The sequence below is a fragment of the Hylobates moloch genome, unplaced genomic scaffold, assembly GCF_009828535.3.
Source record: "Hylobates moloch isolate HMO894 unplaced genomic scaffold, HMol_V3 SCAFFOLD_2, whole genome shotgun sequence".
Taxonomy (NCBI): domain Eukaryota; kingdom Metazoa; phylum Chordata; class Mammalia; order Primates; family Hylobatidae; genus Hylobates; species Hylobates moloch.
The window spans coordinates 44,661,097-44,684,838 of NW_026652277.1; the positions used below are offsets into that span (position 1 = coordinate 44,661,097).

At 38.4% G+C, this 23,742-nt stretch overlaps 1 protein-coding gene across 2 annotated transcripts; it reads right to left on the reverse strand.

The window, feature by feature from the left end:
* Window positions 1–6,933: 6,933 nt before the first annotated feature.
* SPP1 (secreted phosphoprotein 1) lies at window positions 6,934–14,579 on the reverse strand. 2 transcript variants are annotated; one of them, XM_032143210.2, is made up of 7 exons: window positions 14,490–14,579; window positions 13,351–13,418; window positions 13,203–13,241; window positions 10,147–10,227; window positions 9,840–9,881; window positions 8,480–8,803; window positions 6,934–7,778 (listed from the first exon to the last, which is right to left on the reverse strand). In XM_032143210.2, exons 2-7 carry the CDS (start codon window positions 13,402–13,404, stop codon window positions 7,374–7,376), a joined length of 945 nt encoding a protein of 314 aa, XP_031999101.1. In that variant the 5' UTR covers window positions 13,405–13,418; window positions 14,490–14,579; the 3' UTR covers window positions 6,934–7,373. The 2 variants fall into 2 exon arrangements, with proteins under 2 accessions (XP_031999101.1, XP_031999185.1); XM_032143294.2 differs by lacking the exons at window positions 13,203–13,241; window positions 13,351–13,418; window positions 14,490–14,579 and adding an exon at window positions 12,439–12,900.
* Between the last annotated feature and the right edge of the window lie 9,163 nt (window positions 14,580–23,742).

Sequence of the window (23,742 nt, forward strand, 5' to 3'; positions counted from 1 at the left end):
AGTATAAAGTTTTTCATAGTGTATTGGATTTCCAGGGCTGCTGTAATGAGTACCACAAACAGGGTGGTTTAAAACAACAGAAATATATTGTCTCACAGTTCTAGAGGCCAGGGCCTGAAGTCAAGGAGTCAGCAGGGCCATGCTCCCTCGAGACCCATGGGGAGAATCCTTGCTTGTCTCTTTCTAGCTCTGGTGGCTGCTGGCAATCTGCAGTACTTCTTGGCTTGTAGCTGCGTAACTCCAACCTCTGCCTTTGTTGTCACATGGCATTCTCCCTGTGTGTCTCTGTCCTCACATGGCCTCTTTCTATAATGACATCATCATACTGGATTAGGAGCCCACCCTGCTCCTTGATGACCTCATCTTAACTAATTCCATCTGCAATGACCCTGTTTCCAAATAAGGTCACATTCTGAGGTATTGGGGGTTAGGACTTTAACATTTCTTTTTGGGTGGGGGGAATACATTCACCTCATAACAGTAGTCTTCCTCTGTTAGCCCTTTAATGGCTGCGGGATCTCCCCTGTTTAATTCCTGATATTGGAGATTTGTGTCTTCTCTCTTTTTATCTGTGTCCATCTCACTAGAAGATTTTCAATTTTATTAATTTTTTTACAAAAACCAGCGTTTTGTTTAATTTTCTCTGTTGCTTTCCTGTTTTCAATTTCATTGGTTTTCACTTATATCTTTACTATTTCCCTTCTTCTGCCTATGATGGTTTGTTTGGCTTTTCTTCTAGTTTCCTGAGATTGGAACTTGGATCATTTATTGGACCCCCACCACCACCCGAGGGGTCTCAGGAGGCACTGCGAAGTCCAGCCTGGCTGCATTCTGCATGGTTGTCAGCACCTGCTTTGCTTCCTCTCCACCGCCTGTATCTGGAATGATAAAGAAGATGATGTATGGGAAATTCAAGTATTTGAGCTGTACCTAGAGTAAGCCCTCCCCTCCCTCTTGCTCCCAACCTTCAAAAAGTTAGATGTATCATTTCCTTACAAGAATTTTCTTCCTTTACTCAATAATAACTTCAAAATGAAACCTCGATACATTATAAATGATGTCGGTAATACTAAGGACACCTTTGGCACCCTACTTTTAGATTTCCCCTTAGGTCTGCGCCACATTTTTTTGGTGGAGCCTCAGAGGCCACCGTTCTTTTCTCTTTCTGGTTGCTGATCTATGCTCTTTCCATATGACTAGAAGAGCAGATTCAGCTACATAGGTCTTTGGGACTTATGTGTTTGCATCTTTGGGGGAATATTATCAGAAATTTGGATCTAATATGCAATATCTGTCTACACTCTAGATTAAAATAATCACATTGGATTAGTCAAACATGAGTCACTATGGTATTTAGAATAAAATAGATAATTCAAAGAGACTGCATTGAAATAATGTTGAAGTTCAACTCGCAATGTTTTAGAGAATGCATGCTTTCTGGATGTTTTGAGTGGAGAATATAATTATGCTTCAGTAAGTGAGCTACTAAATTGAAGAAGTATAAAAAACCACCTTATAAAATTGTGAAGTAGAAAATAATCTTCTCTTTAATCTCTACAAATAGGTTTTTAAGGTTCTTTTTGCATGCTCAGTGCAGGTCAATATCAGAATTGCTCATTATAGTTCTTTGCCTCTGCCTTGCTCCACTGACAAAGCTGAATCCCGTGGAAACTTGGCCATTATGCTATAATTGCAATCAAACAGGATTTGGAGCCATTGTTACCAGAAACTTGAAAAACTGGGGGTGGCAGAGGAGAAAAGGCTATGCCAGGAACCAGGACAAATACTTTGACTCACAGTTAGGCCATATCATTGCCATGGGCAAGGGATGAAAAGATTCTCTGACTAAAGAAGACCTGCATCAAAGGGAGTGTCTACAGGGTTATTGAAGAATGCATAGGTGATGGGAAATTGGTCTTGACATTTTTTTATTTATAAAAATTTATGAGTGCCTTTTTTATGATCTTGAGGTGAATAATGAGGGAATAGTTCTGAGACTTTTATATATATGTCTGAGACACTATCTGATGGACATTATTCATTGTACATTTTTCTGTTCTCCCTGCTCTATCCTCCTACTCCCAGTTTTTGGAACATTTTTAAACCTTGAGAAAAGTTAAAAGAATAATATGCTTTGCCCATAGTTTCTTCTCTTTCTGTATACCTTTTTTCTGACTTCTTACTAATTTTTTTCCCCTGATGACAGCCTACCATTGAATTTTTTTTAACACTGTAGAAACAGCCTCTATTGGTGGCAACATGGATTGGAAGAGGAAGGGATATGATAGCTCCCACTCCTGGGGCAGCATCCACAGATTCAGTCACCACTTTCCAAAATGCTAAAAAGAAACTTTATTGTGTATATTTCAGGTATACAACATGATGTTATGGGATACATATAGACAGTAAAATGGCTTCTGTAGTGAAGCAAATCAACATACCCCCATCATCTCATGTAGGTAGCCTTTTTTATGTGTGTGGCAAGAGCAGCTAAAATCTACTCATTTAGCAGAAATCCCAAATACTGTACAATTTTATTAATAGTAGTCCTCATGTTGTACACTGGATCTCTAGACTTGCTTATTCCCCATGTCTGCTACTTTGTAACCTCTAACCTACGCCTTCACATTTACTCTCCCAGCCATTATTTTCTGAACCATTGGAAAGTAAATTACAAAAACCATGGCACTTCATCTCTAAATATTTCATAATACTTCTCTCAAGAGTAAGAATATTAACTTTCATGTACAATGCAATGATCACATCTAAGAAAATTATTAATAATTCCACAATATCATTTAATATACTGTGTATATTCGGATTGCCACAATTGTCCACAAAAGGTTTTTTATGGCTGTGTGTCTTTTTCAATCCTGGAGCCAATCAAGGTTCATATTTTACCTTTTTTTTTTTTTTTCTTTAAGACGGAGTTTCACTCTTGTTGCCCAGGCTGGAGTGCAATGGTGCAATCTCGGCTTACCGCAACCTCCGCCTCCTGGGTTCAAGCGATTCTCCTGCTTCAGCCTCCCGAGTAGCTGGGATTACAGGCATGTGCCACCACACCCGGCTAATTTTGTATTTTTAGTAGAGAAGGGGTTTCTCCATGTTGGTCAGGCTGGTCGGGTACTCCCAACCTCAGGTGATCTGTCCGGCTCAGCCTCCCAAAGGGTTGGGATTACAGGCGTGAGCCACCGCGCTCGGCCCATGTTTTACCTTTTATACCTGGTATATTTTTAATCTAGAATACTATCTCCTCTCTTGCCCTTTTTCTCTTATCAAATTGTCTTTTTTGTAGGATTGGCAGATTTAGAAAATTTAGAAAAGGATGCTCAGTTAACCTGAATGTCAAATAAACAATGAATCATCTTTTAGCATAAAATGTCCCATGCTCATACTAAAAGCTAATTTGTTATTTATCTGAAAATCAAATTTAACTCAGTATCCTGTATTTTATCTAACAACTCTGCTTTTTAAAAAGTTCAGACTGCCGGACGCGGTGGCTCATGCCTGTAATCTCAGCTACTGGGGAGGCTGAGGCAGGAGAATCACTTGAACCCGGGGCGGGGGGGAGGTTGCAGTGACTGAGATCTCGCCACTTCACGCCAGCCTGGGTGAAAGAGCGAAAATCCGTCTCAAAAGAAAAAAAAAAAGCTCAGACCAGTTCTATTATAGAGTAGCTCAAATTCTGGATTTGCTTGTTTTCTAGTGATTTGATTTTGTAAACATTTTTTACAAAAATTTCTAGATGATGTTGCATATTTCTTATTGCATCACACTGGGTGGTACATATCTACAAGTGTCATTTGTGAAATTAAGTTTGATTACTGGCTAAAGATGGTAACTACAAGTCTCTCTGGTTAAAAGCACTTTCTTTCTTTTGGAATTATTAAATAATTGTGGGGTAATATTCTGAGACCAGGTGAATATTCTGAGACCAGGTGAGATGTTCTCAATCATCTTCTGCACAATCACTTTAACATTTGTTAGTGATCACTTCCCGAATTATTTCCTTGTGGGTTATGAAATAATTTTTTAATGTTAGTATTCCTTCTACTTTTATTACTAGCTGACATTCATCTGTAAAGAAGAATTTTCCTTCTTTAATGCTCTCTTGTAGTATCACTATATACTAATGGAATTTTAAAAATTCAATTTGTTATAATTCGTTACTGTCACTATTCTGTTATTGCTCAAATTACCCCAGTTTTGGCCAATGGAAGCCCCTTGCGAGTCTGCCCTTTTGTCCCTTGGATAGAACCCCATTTTGTCCTTGCGTGCTTGCTTTCATCCTATCATGAAAAAATGTCCCAGGCTTATTTTTGTACTCTTGTTGTCTAGGAGGAATCGGCCTTTTCCCCATTACCTGTGCCAGCTGTCAGTTTTGTGCCTCCCTGCTCCAAATCCATTGTCTCTGCCCTGCTCTGTGATACTGCTGGAGTTGGACCCTGTGAACATGCCTCCTTTGCCAGCTGGCACAGTGGCAAGCTTTGTCAGTAGAGGGCACTAGAGGGACACTGCTGTGCACACAGAGCACCTTGTGGCACTCACCCTCCAGCTAGCCTGCTCAGCTGGCCTGCCCCATGGTTTTCCTTCTTTGCTGGCCTCAGTCTGCTGGAACCCCTGTGGGAAGTCTCTTGTTTTCCAACTTGAGCCCACCAGTTGGACCACTGTGGACCAGCTCTGACTCAGGATAACACAGCAGACTTCTCTGCCATCCCTTGGGCTGTGACTGTACCCTTTCCAGTGAAGTCTGAATCTCAGCTTGGGGAGAAGGCCCCTCCTTTTGCAGGTTGTTCCTTATATGGGCACTTTCAGCCCCATGGTATTGTTAATGTTCTCTTATTCTCTCTGGTTAATCTCCTCTTTCTAGTTAATAATTCTTTAAATTAAATTTTCCCTGTTCAAGTGACTGGTTTCTTTTCTGTCTTCTGAATGAACCCTGACTAATAGAGAAGTGGTGCAGGGAATAGTTGTTAAATAGTACCACTATTCAAATAAGCGATTCCAGGAGTAACTTGGTCATGCCCTTGGATTTGAGCACAATGCCAAGCCCTTTGCCAAGCATGCAGGAACAACACCATCAATCCAGCCATCACCTGCAGGTGAGTGTGAGGAAGTACCCACTGAAGCAAGTATGTTGGGAGCCTAAGGGGCTGCTACACCTGACTAATGATATCTACAAGGACTATGGCATGGCATTGTCTTCTCACCATTAGAAGAGGTTTCTCCACATCCAGACTGTGAAGTTACTCACTCATGTATTTATCTAATATCTTTATAGTTTCCTTTTAAATTTATTGATTATTTTAAAAATTGATACGTAATAGTTGTCCGTATTTGGGGGGCACATGTGATGTTTTGGTACGTGCATGTAGTGTGTAATGATTCAATGAGCATAACTGAGATATCCATTTCCTCAAACATTTATCTTTTCTTTATGTCGGGAACACTTGCATTCTTGTCTTTTAGAGTTTTTAACAAATGTATATACAATAAATTTTTGATCGTTACCGTACTGTACTGTCAAATGCTAGATCTTATTTCTTCTAACTGTATATTTGTACCCATCAATCAACTTTTCTTCGTCTGCCCCTTACCCTCACCCTCCCCAGCCTCTTGTAGAACCACCCATTTACAGTCTATCTCTATGTGATCCACTTTTCTAGCTCCCACATATGGGTGAAAACATGAGATATTTGTCTTTTTGTGCCTGTCTTATTTCACTTAGTATAATGACCTCCAGTTCCATCCATGTTGCTGCAAATGACAGGATTTAATTTCTTTTTATGGCCAAATAGTATTCCATTGTGTGTATATACCACATTTTCTTTATCTATTCATCATGAGGGACATTTACATTTATTGCACATCTTGGCTATTGTGAATAGTGCTGCAATAAACGTGGGAGTTCAGATATCTTTTCCACATATTGATTTGCTTTCTTTTGGTTATATACTCAGCAGTGGGATTGCTAAATAATATGGTAGTTCTATTTTCGTTTTTTTGAGAAGTCTCCATACAGTTTTTCATAGTGGCTGTACTAATTTACAGTTCTCACCAGTGTACGAGTGTCCTTCTTTCCCCGAATCCTGGCCTGTGTCTGTTATTTTTTGTCTCTTTGATAAAAGCCATTCTAACTTGGGTGGGATGATATCTCATTGTGGTTGTGATTTGCATTTGCCTGGTGATTAGTGATGCTGAGCATTTTTCTGTATACCTGTTGGCCATTTGCATGTCTATTCAGATTTGTGCCCATTTTAAATTGGATTATTTGGGTTGTCTTTTTTTTTCTTTTTTTTTGATATTAAGTTGTTTGAGTTCCTTATGTATTCTGGATTTTAATTCCTTCTTAGATGTATAGTTTGTGCATGTTTTCTCTTGGTATTTTTGACAACATAGGCGAACCCTAGAGGATGTTAAGTTAAATAAGCCAAGCACAGAAGGAGGAGTACTGCATGATCTCACTCATATGTGGAATCTAGAAAAGTTGATCTCATAGAAGTAGAGAGTAGAATAGTGATTACCAGCAGCTGGGAGAGTGGGAAGGTGGATGAGGGGAGGTTAGTCAATGGGTACGAAGTTACAGTTAGCTAGGAGGAATAAATTCTAGTATTCTATTGCAAAGTAGCTTGACTATAGTCAATAATAATGTATCGTATACTTCAAAATAGCTAGAAAAGAGGATTGAATGTTCTCACCACAAATAAATGACAAGTGTTTGAGGTGATGGATATGATAATTACCCTTGGAAAATTATACAGTGTATATATGTAACAAAACATCACACAGTACCCTATACATATGTACTATTATTTTGTATCAATTGAAACCAAAATAAACCTTTAAAAACATTATATAGGCAGTAAAAAAGGTTATGTTTTATTAACTGCTGGACAACTGTGGGAAAACAAATAAGCAATTGACACCACCAAATTCTTATTACATTCAAGATAAAAGATTTATTCACACCACAAAAGAAAGATAATCACAACAAAATATACACTAACTTAAAAAACAAAAGATTATAGTGACATAAAATGTTATATTCTTTTTAAAAGGGTAAAAGTATTTTGTTTGCTTCTACATAAATTTCTATTCATGAGAGAATAACAAATATTAAAATACAGTGATAGTTTGCATTTCTTCTATAGAATGAACATAGACATAACCTTGAAGCTTTTAGTTTATGGGGAGTTTCCATGAAGCCACAAACTTAACTAATTATCAAATACATTAGTTATTTCCAGACTCACATAGATACACGTTCAACAAATAAACTGAGAAAGAAGCATTTCATGTTCTCTTTCATTTTGCTATAAAGCATTTTTTCTTTTGACTAAAAGCAAAGTGAGAAATTATATTTTTTTCTCTTTTTAATTGACCTCAGAAGATGCACTATCTAATTCATGAGAAATGCGAAATTTCAGGTGTTTATCTTCTTCCTTACTTTTAGGGTCTACAACCAGCGTATCTTCATGGCTGTGAAATTCATGGCTGTGGAATTCATGGCTGACTTTGGAAAGTTCCTGACTATCAATCACATCGGAATGCTCATTGCTCTCATCACTGGCTTTCCGCTTATATAATCTGGACTGCTTGTGGCTGTGGGTTTCAGCACTTTGGTCATCCAGCTGACTCGTTTCATGATTGTCCTTCCCACGGCTGTCCCAATCAGAAGGCGCGTTCAGGTCCTGGGCAACGGGGATGGCCTTGTATGCACCATTCAGCTCCTCGCTTTCCATGTGTGAGGTGATGTCCTCGTCTGTAGCATCAGGGTACTGAATCATGGCACAAATGAAGAAGAATTATATGAACAGCTAGGGATGGGAATATGGTAATCCTTTTCCGCTCTCTAGCTTTTAGGCCATCTTATACTAAAAATTGTCTAAATCTGGCTGAAATAATCCTAGCATGTTACTTTGTATAGTACTTTACCAAGCCCTTTCATATATGTCATCTCCTTCAGTTTAATAAGTACATCACTTACATATGTAATGAAACCTATGAGGTAGTTTTCATTATATTGAAACCCACATAAAGAGGAAGTGAATTGTTAGTTAAAAAGTAAAGAGAATAGTAAACGGCAAGGCTATGTCAAATCCAGATTCTGTGGCTAAGGATTCAGTGTAACTTGCAACTACAATTCCTCTTAGGTATTTAACTTCAAAACATGACCATTATATTTTTAAAATAATTGGTGTTTTCCATTTATTTTAATCTGAAAATAAGTGATCCAGGATTTCAAAAAGTAGAATTGTGTTTGAGTATCAAATCTAGAGAGAAATTATGAAGATTCACAAAAACTGCCAAGCAGAAAAAGATTTGTACTCAATGATCATAAAGTAGAATATGAATGAATTCTTGCTGAATGGATGAATGAATGGATGAATGGATGAATGAATGGATGGATATGCAAACTGTGGTTTCCTAGACTTGAGCTCTAGTCAGAACCATCAGGTGTGTCTGTTAAAGGATTTACCTGGATGTCAGGTCTGCGAAACGTCTTAGATTTTGACCTCAGTCCATAAACCACACTATCACCGCGGCCATCATATGTGTCTACTGTGGGGACAACTGGAGTGAAAACTTCAGTTGCTGGCAGGTCTGTGGGAAAATCAGTGACCAGTTCATCGGATTCATCAGAATGGTGAGACTCATCAGACTGGTGAGAATCATCAGTGTCATCTACATCATCAGAGTCGTTCGAGTCAATGGAGTCCTGGCTGTCCACATGGTCATCATCATCTTCATCATCCACATCGTCCATGTGGTCATGGCTTTCGTTGGACTTACTTGGAAGGGTCTGAAAATTAAGATGGCCAGGAAGATTAATGTATGGGTTTTTATTTTCCCTTAGCCTTTATAGCACATTAGTCTTTTACTATCTTTCTTTTTATTTAGTTTCAGAATCTTTGCATTCACAGTACACACCATGGCTTTTAGGAGCTAAAGTGAGCATCTTCTAATTTCTCTTTTAACACAGGGATTAATAACATTCGGAGGAACATTTCTTACTTTCCAACAAAAATTATTTTTATAGATATTTTCAAGCCAAATATGTGAGTATAATCTTCATATCAATAATATTGTTTTTCCTTATACATATTAAACATTATTTACTAAATTCGATGATGTAGTAGACACAGATACATAATTATGAGACTGGTTTTTTAATTTGAAATCAGATTTATCAAAAGAGAAGAGTATCCATATTTTAATGTGTGTACCAAAATTTATAACCCCTTTCCTATTAGCATGGATAATTGAAAGGTGACTCTGTTATGCATGTGTGTATAAACTGCAGCTCAAAACTGTCCATTGAATTAAACAAAATCTATTAAATTTCAAATTGACAAATATATTAGGTAATTTATCTAACTCACTTTAATATTCTTAGTATATTCAAATTGAACCTTAAGGAAAATAAATTTACTCTTTGCTTAGCAAATATATGTATGATCCTAATAAAAAGAATAGTTGTCAAATAAACTATTTTATTAGGAAAGAAAACTTTCCTAAAGGCAAAATCTTAGCTTTGATAGGCATTAATTAGATGCTTATTAGATATTAGATATCTATAAAATACCGTAAATAAATTGCAAGCAGCTTAATGTTTCAAATAACAGGCATTAATAAACATCTTCTGTAGTGCTAAACTTATCTGAGGAAACCTAGTATTTCTAATATTTAGTAAATACATGTTTTCTTTATGAGCAAGTTTTAGACTGCCAATTAGCTGGGAAACTTGCTAATGAAATTTCATCAGAAGAGAATCCAGGCAATGGCTTCTTTCATTTCTTCAAGGCATGATGGGCCTCTGATTGAAAATGAGAACTTACCTCTTGTTTAAAGTCATTGGTTTCTTCAGAGGACACAGCATTCTGAAGAAGGAATGGCACGTGTTAGTGTGCATCACACATGCTAGCTTTTTTATTCAAAAGTTAACCTTTTTAATCCAAAGCAGTTTTTATTTTTCAGCCTCATCTGTGGATGGCTTAACACAGGGAGAAGCCAACATGGCAGATCAGTCAATGTCCTAAGGACATGTTTGCCAGCAGGCAGGCAGGATTCATCTGAGCAGCCCAAATGGCCTTACTGTGGCTATCTTTCATCACTGTAGTTTAATTATGAGAAGTTTAAAAATACCTGTGGGGCTAGGAGATTCTGCTTCTGAGATGGGTCAGGCTTTAGCCATGTGGCCACAGCATCTGGGTATTTGTTGTAAAGCTACAAAAAAGTTGCAAGTTTATCATTATTAAAAAAAGAAACGTAGGGATGAATGGAAAAAACAACCATTCTTCACCAGTCTTGATGCAAGCATATAGCCACCGGGACCCTTAGGTACCTTTTTGTAATTTTTTTTTTCTTGCAGATTCATTTAACAAACTCTTATGTAGCACTTACTGTGGGCTAGGCACTCTTTCCAATTGCTTTACAAATATGAACTCATTTGATCCTCTCATTCCCCTGTAAGATAGGTATCATTATTATTCCCACCTTACAGATCAGAAAACTCAGCCACAGTGCAGTTAAGTGGTAGGAAATGACAGAGCCAGGCAGGGTTCAAACGCAGGCAAACTAGCTCTTAACACTGAACTTCACATGGTGCTTTCTTTTTGTATGTTTGCTGGCTGAATTTTCCTCTCAGATAAAGCACATCTAAACCAGAGGTGACCTTAATTACTGTTGATCTTCATTGTGTCCAGTCCATGGAACAAGAAGGAACTCTTTAAGGCTGTGATGTCTAATACAGTATCCTCTAACCACATGGGGCTATTTAAATTTAAGTTAATTAAAATGAAACAGCTAGGCACAGTGGCTCACCCCTGTAATCCCAGCACTTTGGGAGGCCGAGGCAGGCGGATCACAAGGTCAGGAGATCGAGAACATCCTGGCTAACACAGTGAAACCCCGTTTCTACTAAAAAAATAAATAAATAAAAAAATAGCCGGGCGTGGTGGCAGGCACCTGTACCCCCAGCTACTCGGGAGGCTGAGGCAGGAGAATGGCATGACCCCAGGAGGCGGAGCTTGCAGTGAGCCAAGATCACGCCACTGCACTCCAGCCTGGGTGACAGAGCAAGACTCCATCTCAAAAAAGAAAAGAAAAAAAGATAAAAATTCAGTTCCTCAGTTGCACTAGCCCACATTTTGAGTGCCCAATAGCCATATGTATCTTAACAGACAATGTAGAAATATAATATTAAAATCATTGCACAAAAGTTCTATTGCTGTAAGGTGCCAAAGATGTAAATGAAATGGATTTTTCTTTAGCCAAGTTATTTATCTGGAAGATACTGATAATATGCTACTGCAGAGGAGTGGAAATTGCTCTGAGTAAGTGTCATCTGATTTGCTGAATCATCCAGGGCCAATCATTACATTTCCCAGTCATTGAGAATGAGAACTCTGGGGGTTGCACAGAGTCTCTTCTGCAGCCACCTAAGGGGTGGCTGAGTAGAGACAGAACCAGTCAGAAGTACTTGGAGTTTCTCTCATGGCTGGCTCTAACCAGAGGAGCTTCGTATTGGGTTTCTCTGAAAGGTTTTGCTGAAAGAAGGGGTTCCTTGCTTTAAGAAGATGAAAGAACAGCCGGGCGCAGTGGCTCACGCCTGTAATCCCAGCACTTTGGGAGGCCAAGGAGGGCGGATCACGAGGTCAGGAGATGGAGACCATCCTGGCTAACATGGTGAAACCCCGTCTCTACTAAAAATACAAAAAATTATCCGGGCGTGGTGGCGGGCGCCTGAAGTCCCAGCTACTCAGGAGAATGGCGTGAACCCGGGAGGCGGAGCTTGCAGTGAGCAGAGATCACACCACTGCACTCCAGCCTGGGCGACAGAGCGAGACTCCATCTCAAAAAATAAAATAAAATAAAAATAAATAAATAAATAAAAATAAGAAGATGCAAAAACAACCGGACCATGTGAGTTCAGAGTTTTTCTCTTCACTTTTTCGTATCTATCTATCTATTCTCATGACACATGTAATACAGGCTCAGAGAGAATGGATGTATAAGTTACATTTATAATTTTTAAAAACTAATATGAAGAAAATAAAGGTAAGCAAAATGAATAGACTAAAAACCACCCAGTAATCCTAACACTCACAGATAACCAGTGTGTATTTTCAGGCATATATCCTTAGAGACTTCCCCAGTTTTTTACTAGCTTTAAGTTTCTGGGATTCTAGAAGTCTGAGCCTTGAGCTCTTCACTGATTTCTTAAATTGTTGTAGCTCCACGTGTCTTCTAAAATGCATCTTTGCCATATTTTCATTTATTAAAAAGGCACTAATTCTTGCCTCAAATAGTATGACGTCTATCTTCTCTGGAGATGTTAATTTTTCTGGTTTATTATTAGGATTCAACACCTGTGTTTTCAAATCAGTTGAAAAACAGACACACACACCCCTCCACACACAAACGAACACAAAATACTTCTTTTAATGTCTTCATTAAGCAATCTAATTGCAGTGACCCCCAAGGCAACTCTATTTTGGCCTTTATTCTGTTCAACTGGAATTGAACTCTGTGTGCCTTTTTGTCCAAGCTTCTGGGGACAATGCTCATTTGTTGTTTGGCTGGCACAGTTTCATCTGTTGTGGAGGGGTAGGTACGTCTTTAGTGCTGGTCAAATAATTATAATAAAGCGTTTGGTTGGTCTTATGTTTGGTTAGAAAATGTGATCTAACATCAGCTGACAATCACAATAGATACAAACAGCACGCATAGACTTTCTTTTCACAATGGGCTTCTCAGCTAATATCTCAGACAATATTGTGAATATTATGGTCATACAAACAGTTCTGACTAATATCCAATGTGAATTTTAAACTTAGCAATCCACTAAACAAAGCAAATCTGGAATTTTCTGCTTTTAGATCAGTATGTGGACTAATGGGAAAAAAAGTCACACAACTTCATATAACTCATCTTACACGCGATAACTCATCTTACATATAACTCATCTTACATGCCTAGACATTATTATATTTAAAACATCTGGGTTGGTTTTACAAACTTATATTTATTAAAAACTATACTGTGCTTGGTACTGGCCTAGATTCATAGCAGGCAGTCAATAAATACTTGTAAACCAATGGATTTGACTGAGAAGATAAGTATTATCGCAGCAAATATGTTTCTTGTGCCTCTTGCCATAATTGAGTAAATGATTATATAAAAACCTGAAAGATGCTTACCTGCTTTTCCTCAGAACTTCCAGAATCAGCCTGTTGAACCTTAGAAACAGAAAAGATGAAGAAAGATTACAAGAATGTCCTCCTAGCACATGGAAGCACACAATTGAGTTATTTTCCGGAATTTTCTTTAAGATGCAGCTGTACTCACTGGCAGGGCATAGGTGATGCCTAAGAGGCAAAAGCAAATCACTGCAATTCTCATGGTAGTGAGTTTTCCTGCAAAATATTTCATAAGGAATAGCTGACATCTTCATAGGTTACAACAGTGATAACTGTTTATACTACCACATTACAAAATGATAACAAATAAAATATATTTTCTATAGAATGTTTTCTACTTCTTAGAGATGCCTTTTTAGTATTATGGTCTTTCAAGTTAATATTTATATTGCCACCTATTCTCCATCTTTCACTATTAGGCAAGGGAAAGGGAAATTTTGCAAGTCTGTATTATTCAACTTTTAAATTTAGAGTTCCAGAAATTATACCATTACTACCTTATATATCTAGCTCTCTAAACGTACAAACAGATCAACAGTAACTTAATTATATTAATAAGCTAGTATGGGAATACTTTTTAGAGAAGAAAAAACACAGAAAAAAATGAAAAAAATTTGCTTTATCCATTTTTCCAACATGTACTTTAAATGTGACTTTTAGCTTAATTATTAAGTAGGTGCTACTTAGGTGAAATCAAACTTCTCTGAAATTTGTTATTTAGGTAAGATGTTCTAAAAATTTGAAATTCAAAGGAAAACATTGACAATAGCCAACAGCTTTTCTATTTGTAATAATAAGCCTACATAGTGTCATACAGGTATCTTGGTGAATATTTTAACAGCTAAATTTAGCAGTGGCATATTCAGAAAGGGTTTTCTTCCCCTTAAAAGTGAGATACTTCATTTAAAAAATAGCATTGTAATTGGTTTAATTAGCGTAAAAGATCACTTTTCTTTTAAATTCTTGCACAGTCACCCATTGAAAATTATATAGGTATAATTATTCCAAAGGGGAATTTAATTTCACTATTTTCTGATTAGCAGCGGTGGTTTCCGTTCTTTTGAGGACCCAGTGGAAGCATTTTTAAGTTTTAAATTTGATTGGCATTCAAAATATCTAGACACCTTTGTTCCAGGAGACCTGCAATGTATCTAATCTGCTTATTAAAAAGGCTAGAAAATTTAAGTCTGTTTAACAGCATTACAATTAAAAATATTTTTCCTTAGAATTTGGACTTCCCAAGAAATTCAGCTGAATGCACAACCCAGTAGCAAACTGAAGCCATACCTTGGTCGGCGTTTGGCTGAGAAAGCTGCAACTGGCCTGAGATGAGTCTGGTCCCAGACGATGCTGTGCTCTCTGCCTCCTCCTCCTGCTGCTGACAACCAAGCCCTCCCAGAATTTAAATGCTGCTGCAGACATCCTCCACCAACACAGGGAGGCGGAGAGATTGTGTCATGAGGTTTTCTGCCACTGCCCAGCCCACCTGCTCCCACACTTCCCCCTCTGGTTTTGTGGTTAAAACAAAAAAAAAAAAAACAAAAACGCACACACACATCTACAGTTAAAACGTTACTTATGTACAATATCATTAACTAGCTTTTTCATTTACAGGATGGGCACTCAGCATCCAGGAAGAGCACTTAGAGATCCCATGAAAAAGGGAGAAAGTAGGGAAAAACATTAATGTAAAATTAAATAGAATGGATTTTTGTTTCTTTCGGTTTAAGTAACATAAAGGTAATATCTGCAACCACTCTTGCCTGTATGATTATACTTACTGAAGAGCCAGAAGGCTATTGTTCAAGCCTGCAAGGAGTTCAGAAAACTTGCCTCTGTCCCTTACTACTCAAGCTTAGCTTTGTGATTTCAAATATGCAGTAGCTTGTTACTTAGACAAATGGCACTAGTGACATTAAAATATAAAATTCTATATAAAATAGAAGAATGGTAATTTATTCTAGATGTTGCAGAAGTAAAGCAGTTTCTGAATGAGAGCAGGATGACTGCTTGAGAGGGCTGCTTCAGGAGCCAGACTGTGGCTCTGAATTCCGCTGTGTCACTGCTGACCTGTGCAACCTTGGGCAAATCGCCCAGCCTACCTATCCTTGTTTCCTCATCCATAAAAATGCAGATACTATTACCTAGGTCATGGGGTTTTTGAGAAGTTTAAATGAATTAGTATGTTAAACTAGCAATGCTTAGCACATACTAGATGCAAATGCTCTGTGTATCTTAAAGACTATATGTGTGTTAACTATTAGGAAATTTTTAAGAGGGGCAGGTAGTCACAAATTGTAATGTCTTTAATAAGAATAGATTATTAAAATAAGAGTAGATGTAAGATCTTTAAATGGTATGCATCAATAAGGAAATTTTGCACATTTCTAAAGGAACAGATTCAATTTTGGAATCATCTTTTTTTCTAGTTTTTCTCCTAGGGTATGTAAAGTAGGCTACTTAAAAAGAAAAACATTTTTAAAAATTTCTGTATTAAAAAGCATTTTACTAGGTATTTAAAAGGTGTTTGAATAAAAGAAAATTACAGGGGAAGTCTGAATATTAGAGCAGAATTCAGGGATAGCAGAGCTCTGGGTCCTTTTAAAATATTTAATATTGTCTTGAGATTACTTATCTTCATCTGCTTTCTTAGTTGTGAAATGCAGATTGCACTATTTATTTACCTTACACCTTTATTGTAAGACTTGTGTGTAATTGAGATGAAAAATAAATGGTCCTATTCCTTATTAGGTTGCTGCAAAAGTAATTGTGGTTTTTATTAGTTCTGAAGTGTCAGCTTCTTTTAGCCAAATATTGCTTTTAATATAAATATAGATTAAATAATATCTTGCAGTGTTAGTATATAGCTAATTCATAGGTTTCATGAACATTTGGTAGGGGGAAATATGTCTCCCTTAAATTGGATGTATTCCAGATGAATTGATATGATTGGTTTGTAGGTAATAAGCCCCTATTTTAATAAGTAAGATGATGACTATCTCTATAAAATAGAAAGCACACAGATTATAGAGTTGCAAAATAGACTTCTTTTTTCTGCTTTTAAAAACTTTTTTTTTCCTTTAAACACATTACCCACATAAGCTTGTCATGTTGTCAATTTAGTGGAGGGAAGTCCGAAAATTCTAAAAACAACAAAATGTCCACAGGATTTACTGTAGTTTACTCTGTGCCCACGGGAATGATTCAATATGAAGCTAGAATTAATTACAGGACTAGATTATGCTGGAGCCCAGCCATCTTGAGATGAACCATATGACCCTTTACAGGACTCTTCTGGTCATAGCTCCACAGTGCCACACGATGGCAGCAGTTCTGAAAAAAGATTTCAGACCACAATCTGGTTCTATCAATTTTCTTAATTGCAGCGGAATAGAACACTCGTGTATTTAATGACAGGATTATATACAGCTGTGAAGCTCTCCATTTCTTGGAATGCCGGGTGAGGAAATATTTCCCAACAATGACGCGCTATGCAGTCAGGGACAGAGACCCAGAGAACCAAAGCGGTCTTGTTTCGCTCTGTTGTTGCCTTAGGCAATCCCAAGTTGACACTATTGTCTCCTTCCCGACTTCTATACTCATTCAAAAGTTCCTAGTCCCAAGGCCCCTCTCAGAGAAAAGACTTGTGAATTCACGGGTAAAGAATGTGTCTGGGATGCTTCAGAGTTGAGAAGGTAAAGTGATTTATAATGGGAGGCAATTCCGTAAAGTAGGAAATGGATGCTGCGCCATTCTGACTATCGGGGAGGTCGTGTTTCTTGATGTTTCTTGCTGTTTGCACTCAAACATGCTGCTTCTGGTTGTTTTTTCTGAGTAGGATTTTCTGTCAGAATTAACATGTTAAATAATTGAAATCACAGTGGCTCTATCTGTAATATTTCCAAAGTTTCCATTCTTGATTGTCTAATGATTGGTTGTTAGAATCAAAAGGTCAAAATGCACAAATTCCCTATAAATCTTGTACGTGGAAAGTAAAAAAAGTTTAGTTGTCAAACTAGAATGCAAAGAGTAATTTGTGATCTTAAATTATAGACACTAAGAGGACACAGGGAAACAAATAAAGAGCCTTATGGTCTTTTTCCTGAATTACATGAAAATTCCCATATAATAAAAAGTAAGTGTTCAACGTCACCACTTTGGTGGACAACTTTATTAAACTCACTTCGAGTTTATTTGAACATTTCTAATTATATTTTACTTAGTAAAGTGTAACCAACTATTTCAGCGTTTTCAGCTCTACATGTAATTATTTTTTCCCTTGAGTCAAGGTTCAGATATGACTCTGATATTTTGGTAACACCACTAATCTGTCATGAAGAAGTTGGGAATTAAAGCTAATCGGAAGCCTAGCACCATTCATCATATATAGACTGGGAAAAGGGCATTATTTATCACAGGGTAGCAAGCAAATGTGGATGATAAGAGGGTGTTATTTTCAAGTTCAGACATGAAATTAGAGCATTTCAGAAATACAAAAAAAAAAAACCACCATAAAACCTTTTATTCCATTGCTCAATAACTTAGACAACAAAAGTCAGCTCCTGACAAAGTGGTCTTACTCTTGGTAAACATTAGTTTCAATTTAAAACAAATGAAAAAAAGTTTTCCTTTAGACACATAGAACTGTTACGGAGTAAGTGCTCAATAAATCGTTGGTGTCAGCCCTGCATCTATGACAACGAATTCTGACTTTATAGTTTTTGCTTATGAATACAATGCATAGGCACTATGCTTGAATTCAGAGTATATCTCATATATTGATATCTAATATCTGCCAGTACTCAAGAATCTAGCATTTCTTCATTAAAGTAGTATTAGTAACTCTGAGGGCATTCTAATGCTCTTTAAATGATAGACTCTTTAAAGTAGACTTAAATTACTAACCTTTTTTTTCTTAAATGACACCATTCTTACCCTCATGGAGCCCATTTATTCATGAAAATCAACTAGGAAATTTGAAACTTGAGTAACCAATGAGATTAAGGGGGTGTGGCTAAACAGTAAACTTGGCAGCACCCCCGGGTAGAGAAGGTATATGGTAGAGACCCTGCGTCCACGTTGGAGTTGAAGGGATGGGTATTCTGGTATTGGATCCAAACAGAAAGTCCCCCTTCCCACTCAACATCAACCACAGCAGCATAAACTCGAGACCTATAACAACCTGGGGAACAATAGAGGAGGCTGTAATCAGAGAGGATCCAAAGAGGGAGATAGAACAAGGTGGAAAAGCACAAATAGAAAGTCTAGCAGCTGCAGGAGGACCTTGTTTGTTCAGAAAAAGACATTTTGTGGCAATAAGCGGTCAGTGACAGTCATTTTGCAGAATATATTTGAGGGGAGAAAATCATTCTCCGAAATTGGTTTGTGAGAATTCTTACTTAAAATCTGACGTTTGAGTAATTTTTGGTAGAGAATCTATCATAAGGTTGATATGAAAAGGTGACAATTTCAGTGCAAAAGAGAAAACAAAATCAGAAGAAAGGGGAGCAAAACTAGACAACAAAAGCAGCTCAGTCAGATATTTTTCTGTTCACACTTGGCTAAGGTTTTTTGTTTCGACAATTCTTGTCAAGGCATAATTTACATTAATGCCCCTATCCCATAGCATAACATTTATGTTTCTTAAACCTGTAATTTAAAATATTCTATATTAAAATTTGATTTCTTCTTTAATGTTTGAATTCCTCATAGAGTGTAGGTTCCATGATATGCTAATCCCTCTGCAGATTATGTGCCAAAAATATTTATTCAGTGAAGAAATTTAGCTCAATTATGACATGTATATAGTTCTTACATAAATTGAGTTATTCTTGCTGATTATTTTCTGTTGCTTTCATAAAGCCCCAAATTAAACATATTTATTTATTTTTTGAGACTCTGTCTCACTCTGTCGCCCAGGCTTGAGTGCAGTGGCACAATCTCAGCTCACCGCAACCTCTGCCTTCTGGGTTCAAGTGATTCTTGTGCCTCAGCCTCCCAAGTAGCTGGGATTACAGGCATGCACCACCCCACCATGCCCAGCTAATTTTTTTTTTTTTTTTTTTTTTAGTAGAGATGAAATTGTATCATGTTGGCCAGGGTGGTCTCAAACTCCTGGCCTCAAGTGATTGGCCCACCTCAGCCTCCCAAAGTGCTGGGATTACAGGCATCAACCACCGCCCCCGTCCTCCTAAATTAAACGTCTTTAGATTCCAATATAGATAGTGTTCAGCTTGAGTGAATTACACCTGAGAACTTCAGGCATGCTTCCTGTGCCTAAAAAGGACTGCCCAGGTGATTGCTATTTCTTACATAACATGAGGTCCTCTGGAGTCTGGCATTCTTCTGTCTCTCCAGCCTTATTTCTGCCCAACTCCTCTCCTTGTACTCCCTAAAACAATCATGCAGAGCCACGTGGGTTCCCCAGTGTGTCATTCTATTTCAGGTCTCCATGCCTTTATTCACATTGCATGGTCCTTATATCTAGAATATCCCTCCAGTCTCATCCGCACCTGTCTCCGAAATATTTGCACATCATGCATCAAAGCATCCCCTATAAAACCTTTTCTGGTCTAAATAGTAACAACCAACTCCCACTTTTTAACTCCTTCGACAGCCTACACTTGATCTAGCATAGCACCGATGAAGCTTTCTTGCCTTAAATGTTTGTCCTCCTCACGCTTAAAAGTAAACTCCCAGCAGTCAGGGACTGGGATTTATTCACATTTGCATCCACAGTTTCCTGTTAGGCGCTCTGTAAATGTTTAGAGGAACAAGTGAATGAAGGAGCATTATTTTAATAATGTTTAATCCTATGGTAGCCACAGGTAGCATGTGCGTTTAGCATAAACTCCAAGAGGCTGGAGCTCCTACTGGGTTCTTAAAATAATTTATATATACATTTTAAAAATGCCATTGCAGAATTTGAAGAGTCTAGGTTTTCTTGTCTCCCATCTCAAATTCTTTTCTATGGGGTTCTGGCATATCCTTTCTCTTGTCTGGGTCTCAAGTTCCTTGATAGAGTTAATCTGGATTATTTTAGAGGTCGATTTCAGCTCTAAAATTCTGTGATTTATGTTTCTTTTTCAAGTTCATGAGGAATAAAATATTGACGTTACAACAAGAGGAGTAAACAGATGGTAGAAGTAGAGATGCTCTTGAGAGAAGTTCACATTGAAGAAAGATTTTAACACAAAGAGTCTTTAATAGACCATGGGACAGGTGAAGTCAAAGAGTTATGATGTTTTTAAGTAAAATATCATGTGTTTTGCTATATTTTAAACTATACATAAAAATTAATGAGCATTGTTATAACAATACTAGTAAAAATAAAACTTTTTTTTAAAAAAGGAGGTAAATCAATCCCAACATACAATTTTAATAAATCAATCTTTCATGTTCTGAGAATTTTTTATTCTTACTTCCCACAATATGGGTTTTCTAGAGGCATTTTCCCAGTATGGGTCACATGAATTTCTTTCAGATTTCATTACCCAGAGCAGGGGATTGAGGAGAAACTGACTGAAGAGATTGGCTTGCCTCTTTCCTGGAAAATGCCTCTTGTGGTTTTTGGGGGTAATTTTATTGCTAAACAGGTCAGGCATATAGGGCTTTGCCATAATCTGGAGACGTTTTTAGATTTTTCTTTCCCGCATTCACACCTCCTTCATTTCCAAGCATCTGTGGATTTTACTAGTCTAGACAACCTATTAATTTCACTTTGTATCTAATGATATTGTTCACGAGTCATCCAGAATCAGTTTGTCCTCTTTTCAGCCATTTCATGCTAAATGCAATTTCTGCTGCTTGTGTTTTCCCTAAGAAACAAGGAAAATTTCTAGTAATTATTATGCCCTTAACATTTACTTTTTCTACAGTAACAAAGAGTGAGCCCAAAACTTCTGTCTTTGCCTTTTAAAAGGAGAGATATTCAAAATAATAACAATAGTAATAACAACAATAATGGTAATTGTATATATATTTATGGGACACCTGTAAAGTACTAGATTTAAAAATATGCATTTTGTCTAATATTCATAATGATGACATAAGTTTGGTATTATGACCTCAATTTTTTCAGATAAGTATAATAGAAGCTATTTAATGTGCCAGTCACTTCTGTTTACCTGATTGCATTTACTCTGTGCACAAATATTAGGTGTATATTTACAGGGCCAGTAGGGTTCCAGGGAAGGAAGTGTTTAGTTCTACACATCAGTGTTAAAAAAAGCTTTCAAGAGGATGCTAAGATGCAGCTCAATTGAGGAGCTAATATTTAGAGACAAACTTATTTATTTATTTGAGACAAGATCTTGCTCAGTCACCCATGCTGGAGTGCAGTGGTGTGATCACGGCTCACTGTAGCCTCGACCTCCCAGGCTCAGGTGCTCTTCCTGCCTTAGCCTTCTCAGTAGCTGAGACTATAGGTGTGCACCACCAGACCTGGCTAATTTTTAAATTTTTGTAGAGACGAGGTCTCCCTATGTTGGCCAGGCTGGCCTCAAACTCCTAGACTCAAAGATCCTCCTGCCTCAGCTCCCAAAATGTCTCCCAAAGTGGTCTTGGGGTTGAATGCGCGAGCCACCATGCCTGGCCCCAGAGACTAACTTCTAAGATGTGAATCAAAATTATAAGCATCCAAATTTGACCAAACATGGTTAAAATGAAAAGAAACAAAAACCAAAACCCAAATAACCATACCACAAAAGCTGTAAGTTCCAATGATACTGATGAGAGAAATTTTGTAAGGATTTTCAAAAATCTTGCCTCTAACAAATTCAAATCTAATAAGAACAAAAGCTTAATTTTCTCACATATGCCACCCAACTAATGTCATGCTATGGTCATGAGCCATACAGTGTGGGAGAGTGTCAGTATGTCTCTGCTAATCTCAAACTGCTGTGGATCACCAGTTCAAAACACACACCTACTGATTGTGGGTTAATATCATTAGCTTCATACTTAATAGATATAATGATCTTAAATATTCGTTTTCTTGACTCTCTAAACTTTGAACAAATTGCTTATTGTATTTTAACAAGTATCATATTTCTACAGAAAGACACGTTTCATAGTTAGTCTTATGCCTTACTACATTTGAATTCTTTGTAGCACCTGCCATAATAATTGTGCAGGTACTGTTGGCTGTACACCAAAGATGTGTTGCCTTCAGAGTAGTTGCTGGGAAGCAGCTGCCCAGCTGAAACTACATTTCTCAGCCTCCCTTGCATTTAGATGTGGCCATATGTCTAGTTCTTGCTAAGGGAATGTAAACCAAAGTGATGTGTTTCACTTCCAGGTGGAAGTGCATAAAAACTTCAAAAAGCGTGCCTCCCCCATAGTCTTCTTCCTTACCCTTTCACCAGATGAAGAGGACTGAAGCATTTTGGATAGCAGAGCCCAGGGAGAACATGACTTGAGCTATCTGCTGATCTGGAACCCTAGCATTAGATATCGTATCGTTACAGGATCTTTGGAGTGTTGCTTTTTTGGCCAGAAACATACAGCCAGCGGTGCCTTTGCCTGAGTTTTGCTCTGGCCCACTGGACTCATTCTGCCCATTCAGCCTGGCAGGCTGCATTCAGCTCATGCTACTGGCCTGGATCCCATGCCTCCAAGGGAGGCCGTGAGTCAGGCATGGAGTGGCAATGGAGTGTGAGTGAGCATAGGGTCTGGCCACTGTGCAGTCAGACACATGCCAGCTGCTGCTTCAGGGCAGGAAGCTCCAGGTGCCAACATGGGTGCCAGCTCTCTTCAAGGCTGCGGCTGGACCAGGCACACCACAAGCAACTGTCCTGGCTCATACTAGGGAATGCGGTGGTGCCCAGAGGCTTAGAGACACTGGGAACCACAGGGCCTCAAAAAGGGAGTCACGGTCCTAGCTCAGGGTGATCCCACGTCTGGGATCCCTGAAGGGCTGCAGCTCTTCTCTCCTCTTTGCCCACAAAGTGGCGAGCAAGGGGCATATTTCAGCTCTGTTTGTGTTACAGCTCTTTTGGCATCACCATTCCACAAGTCCTGAGTTCTTGTCCTGTGACCAGGAAGAATGAGGTACACAGACAGGTGGAGGGTGAGCAAGACGAAGAGGAGTTTTATTGAGCAACAGAACACCTCAGAGAAGACCCACAGTGGGCAGCTCCTCTCCATAGCTACGGTGTCCTGACGAGTGTTCAGCTCCTATCAGAGATATAGGCAGGTCATCCCGAAAAGTGTTCAGTTCTCAGCAGAGTGGGTAGCTCCTCTCTGCTGCTGGCTGTCCCTTCATCTCTCCATCCTCTGCCCTGGTGTTGCTGAGCCCAGGGCATTTATGGACCTCAGAGGTGAAGAAGTGCACACCAGTTGGTCCATGGGCAACCATGGACAGGCCTGGAAAAGCCACCACAAGTCTCCACTCGTCTGTGGGACTGGCAGCCTGGCCCCCAGACTTCAGGCTCTCCCTGGCCTGAAGGTGGGGCCTCATCTGGACCTGCCCCCTTCTGCCCAGGAGCCGGTCTGCCTCCTGTGGCTGTCCATGGCACCCCGGCTGCTTGCACAAAGGGGC

Coding starts and splice junctions, on each gene's coding strand:
- SPP1 (XM_032143294.2), bottom strand. CDS start 12,570: ATGAGCATTGTCCCCAGAAGCTTGGACAAAAAGGCACACAGAGTTCAA. Junction 8,804..9,839: donor CCAATGACTTTAAACAAGAG/GTAAGTTCTCAT, acceptor CTTAATTTTCAG/ACCCTTCCAAGTAAGTCCAA. Junction 7,779..8,479: donor TTCGCAGACCTGACATCCAG/GTAAATCCTTTA, acceptor GCCATGATTCAG/TACCCTGATGCTACAGACGA.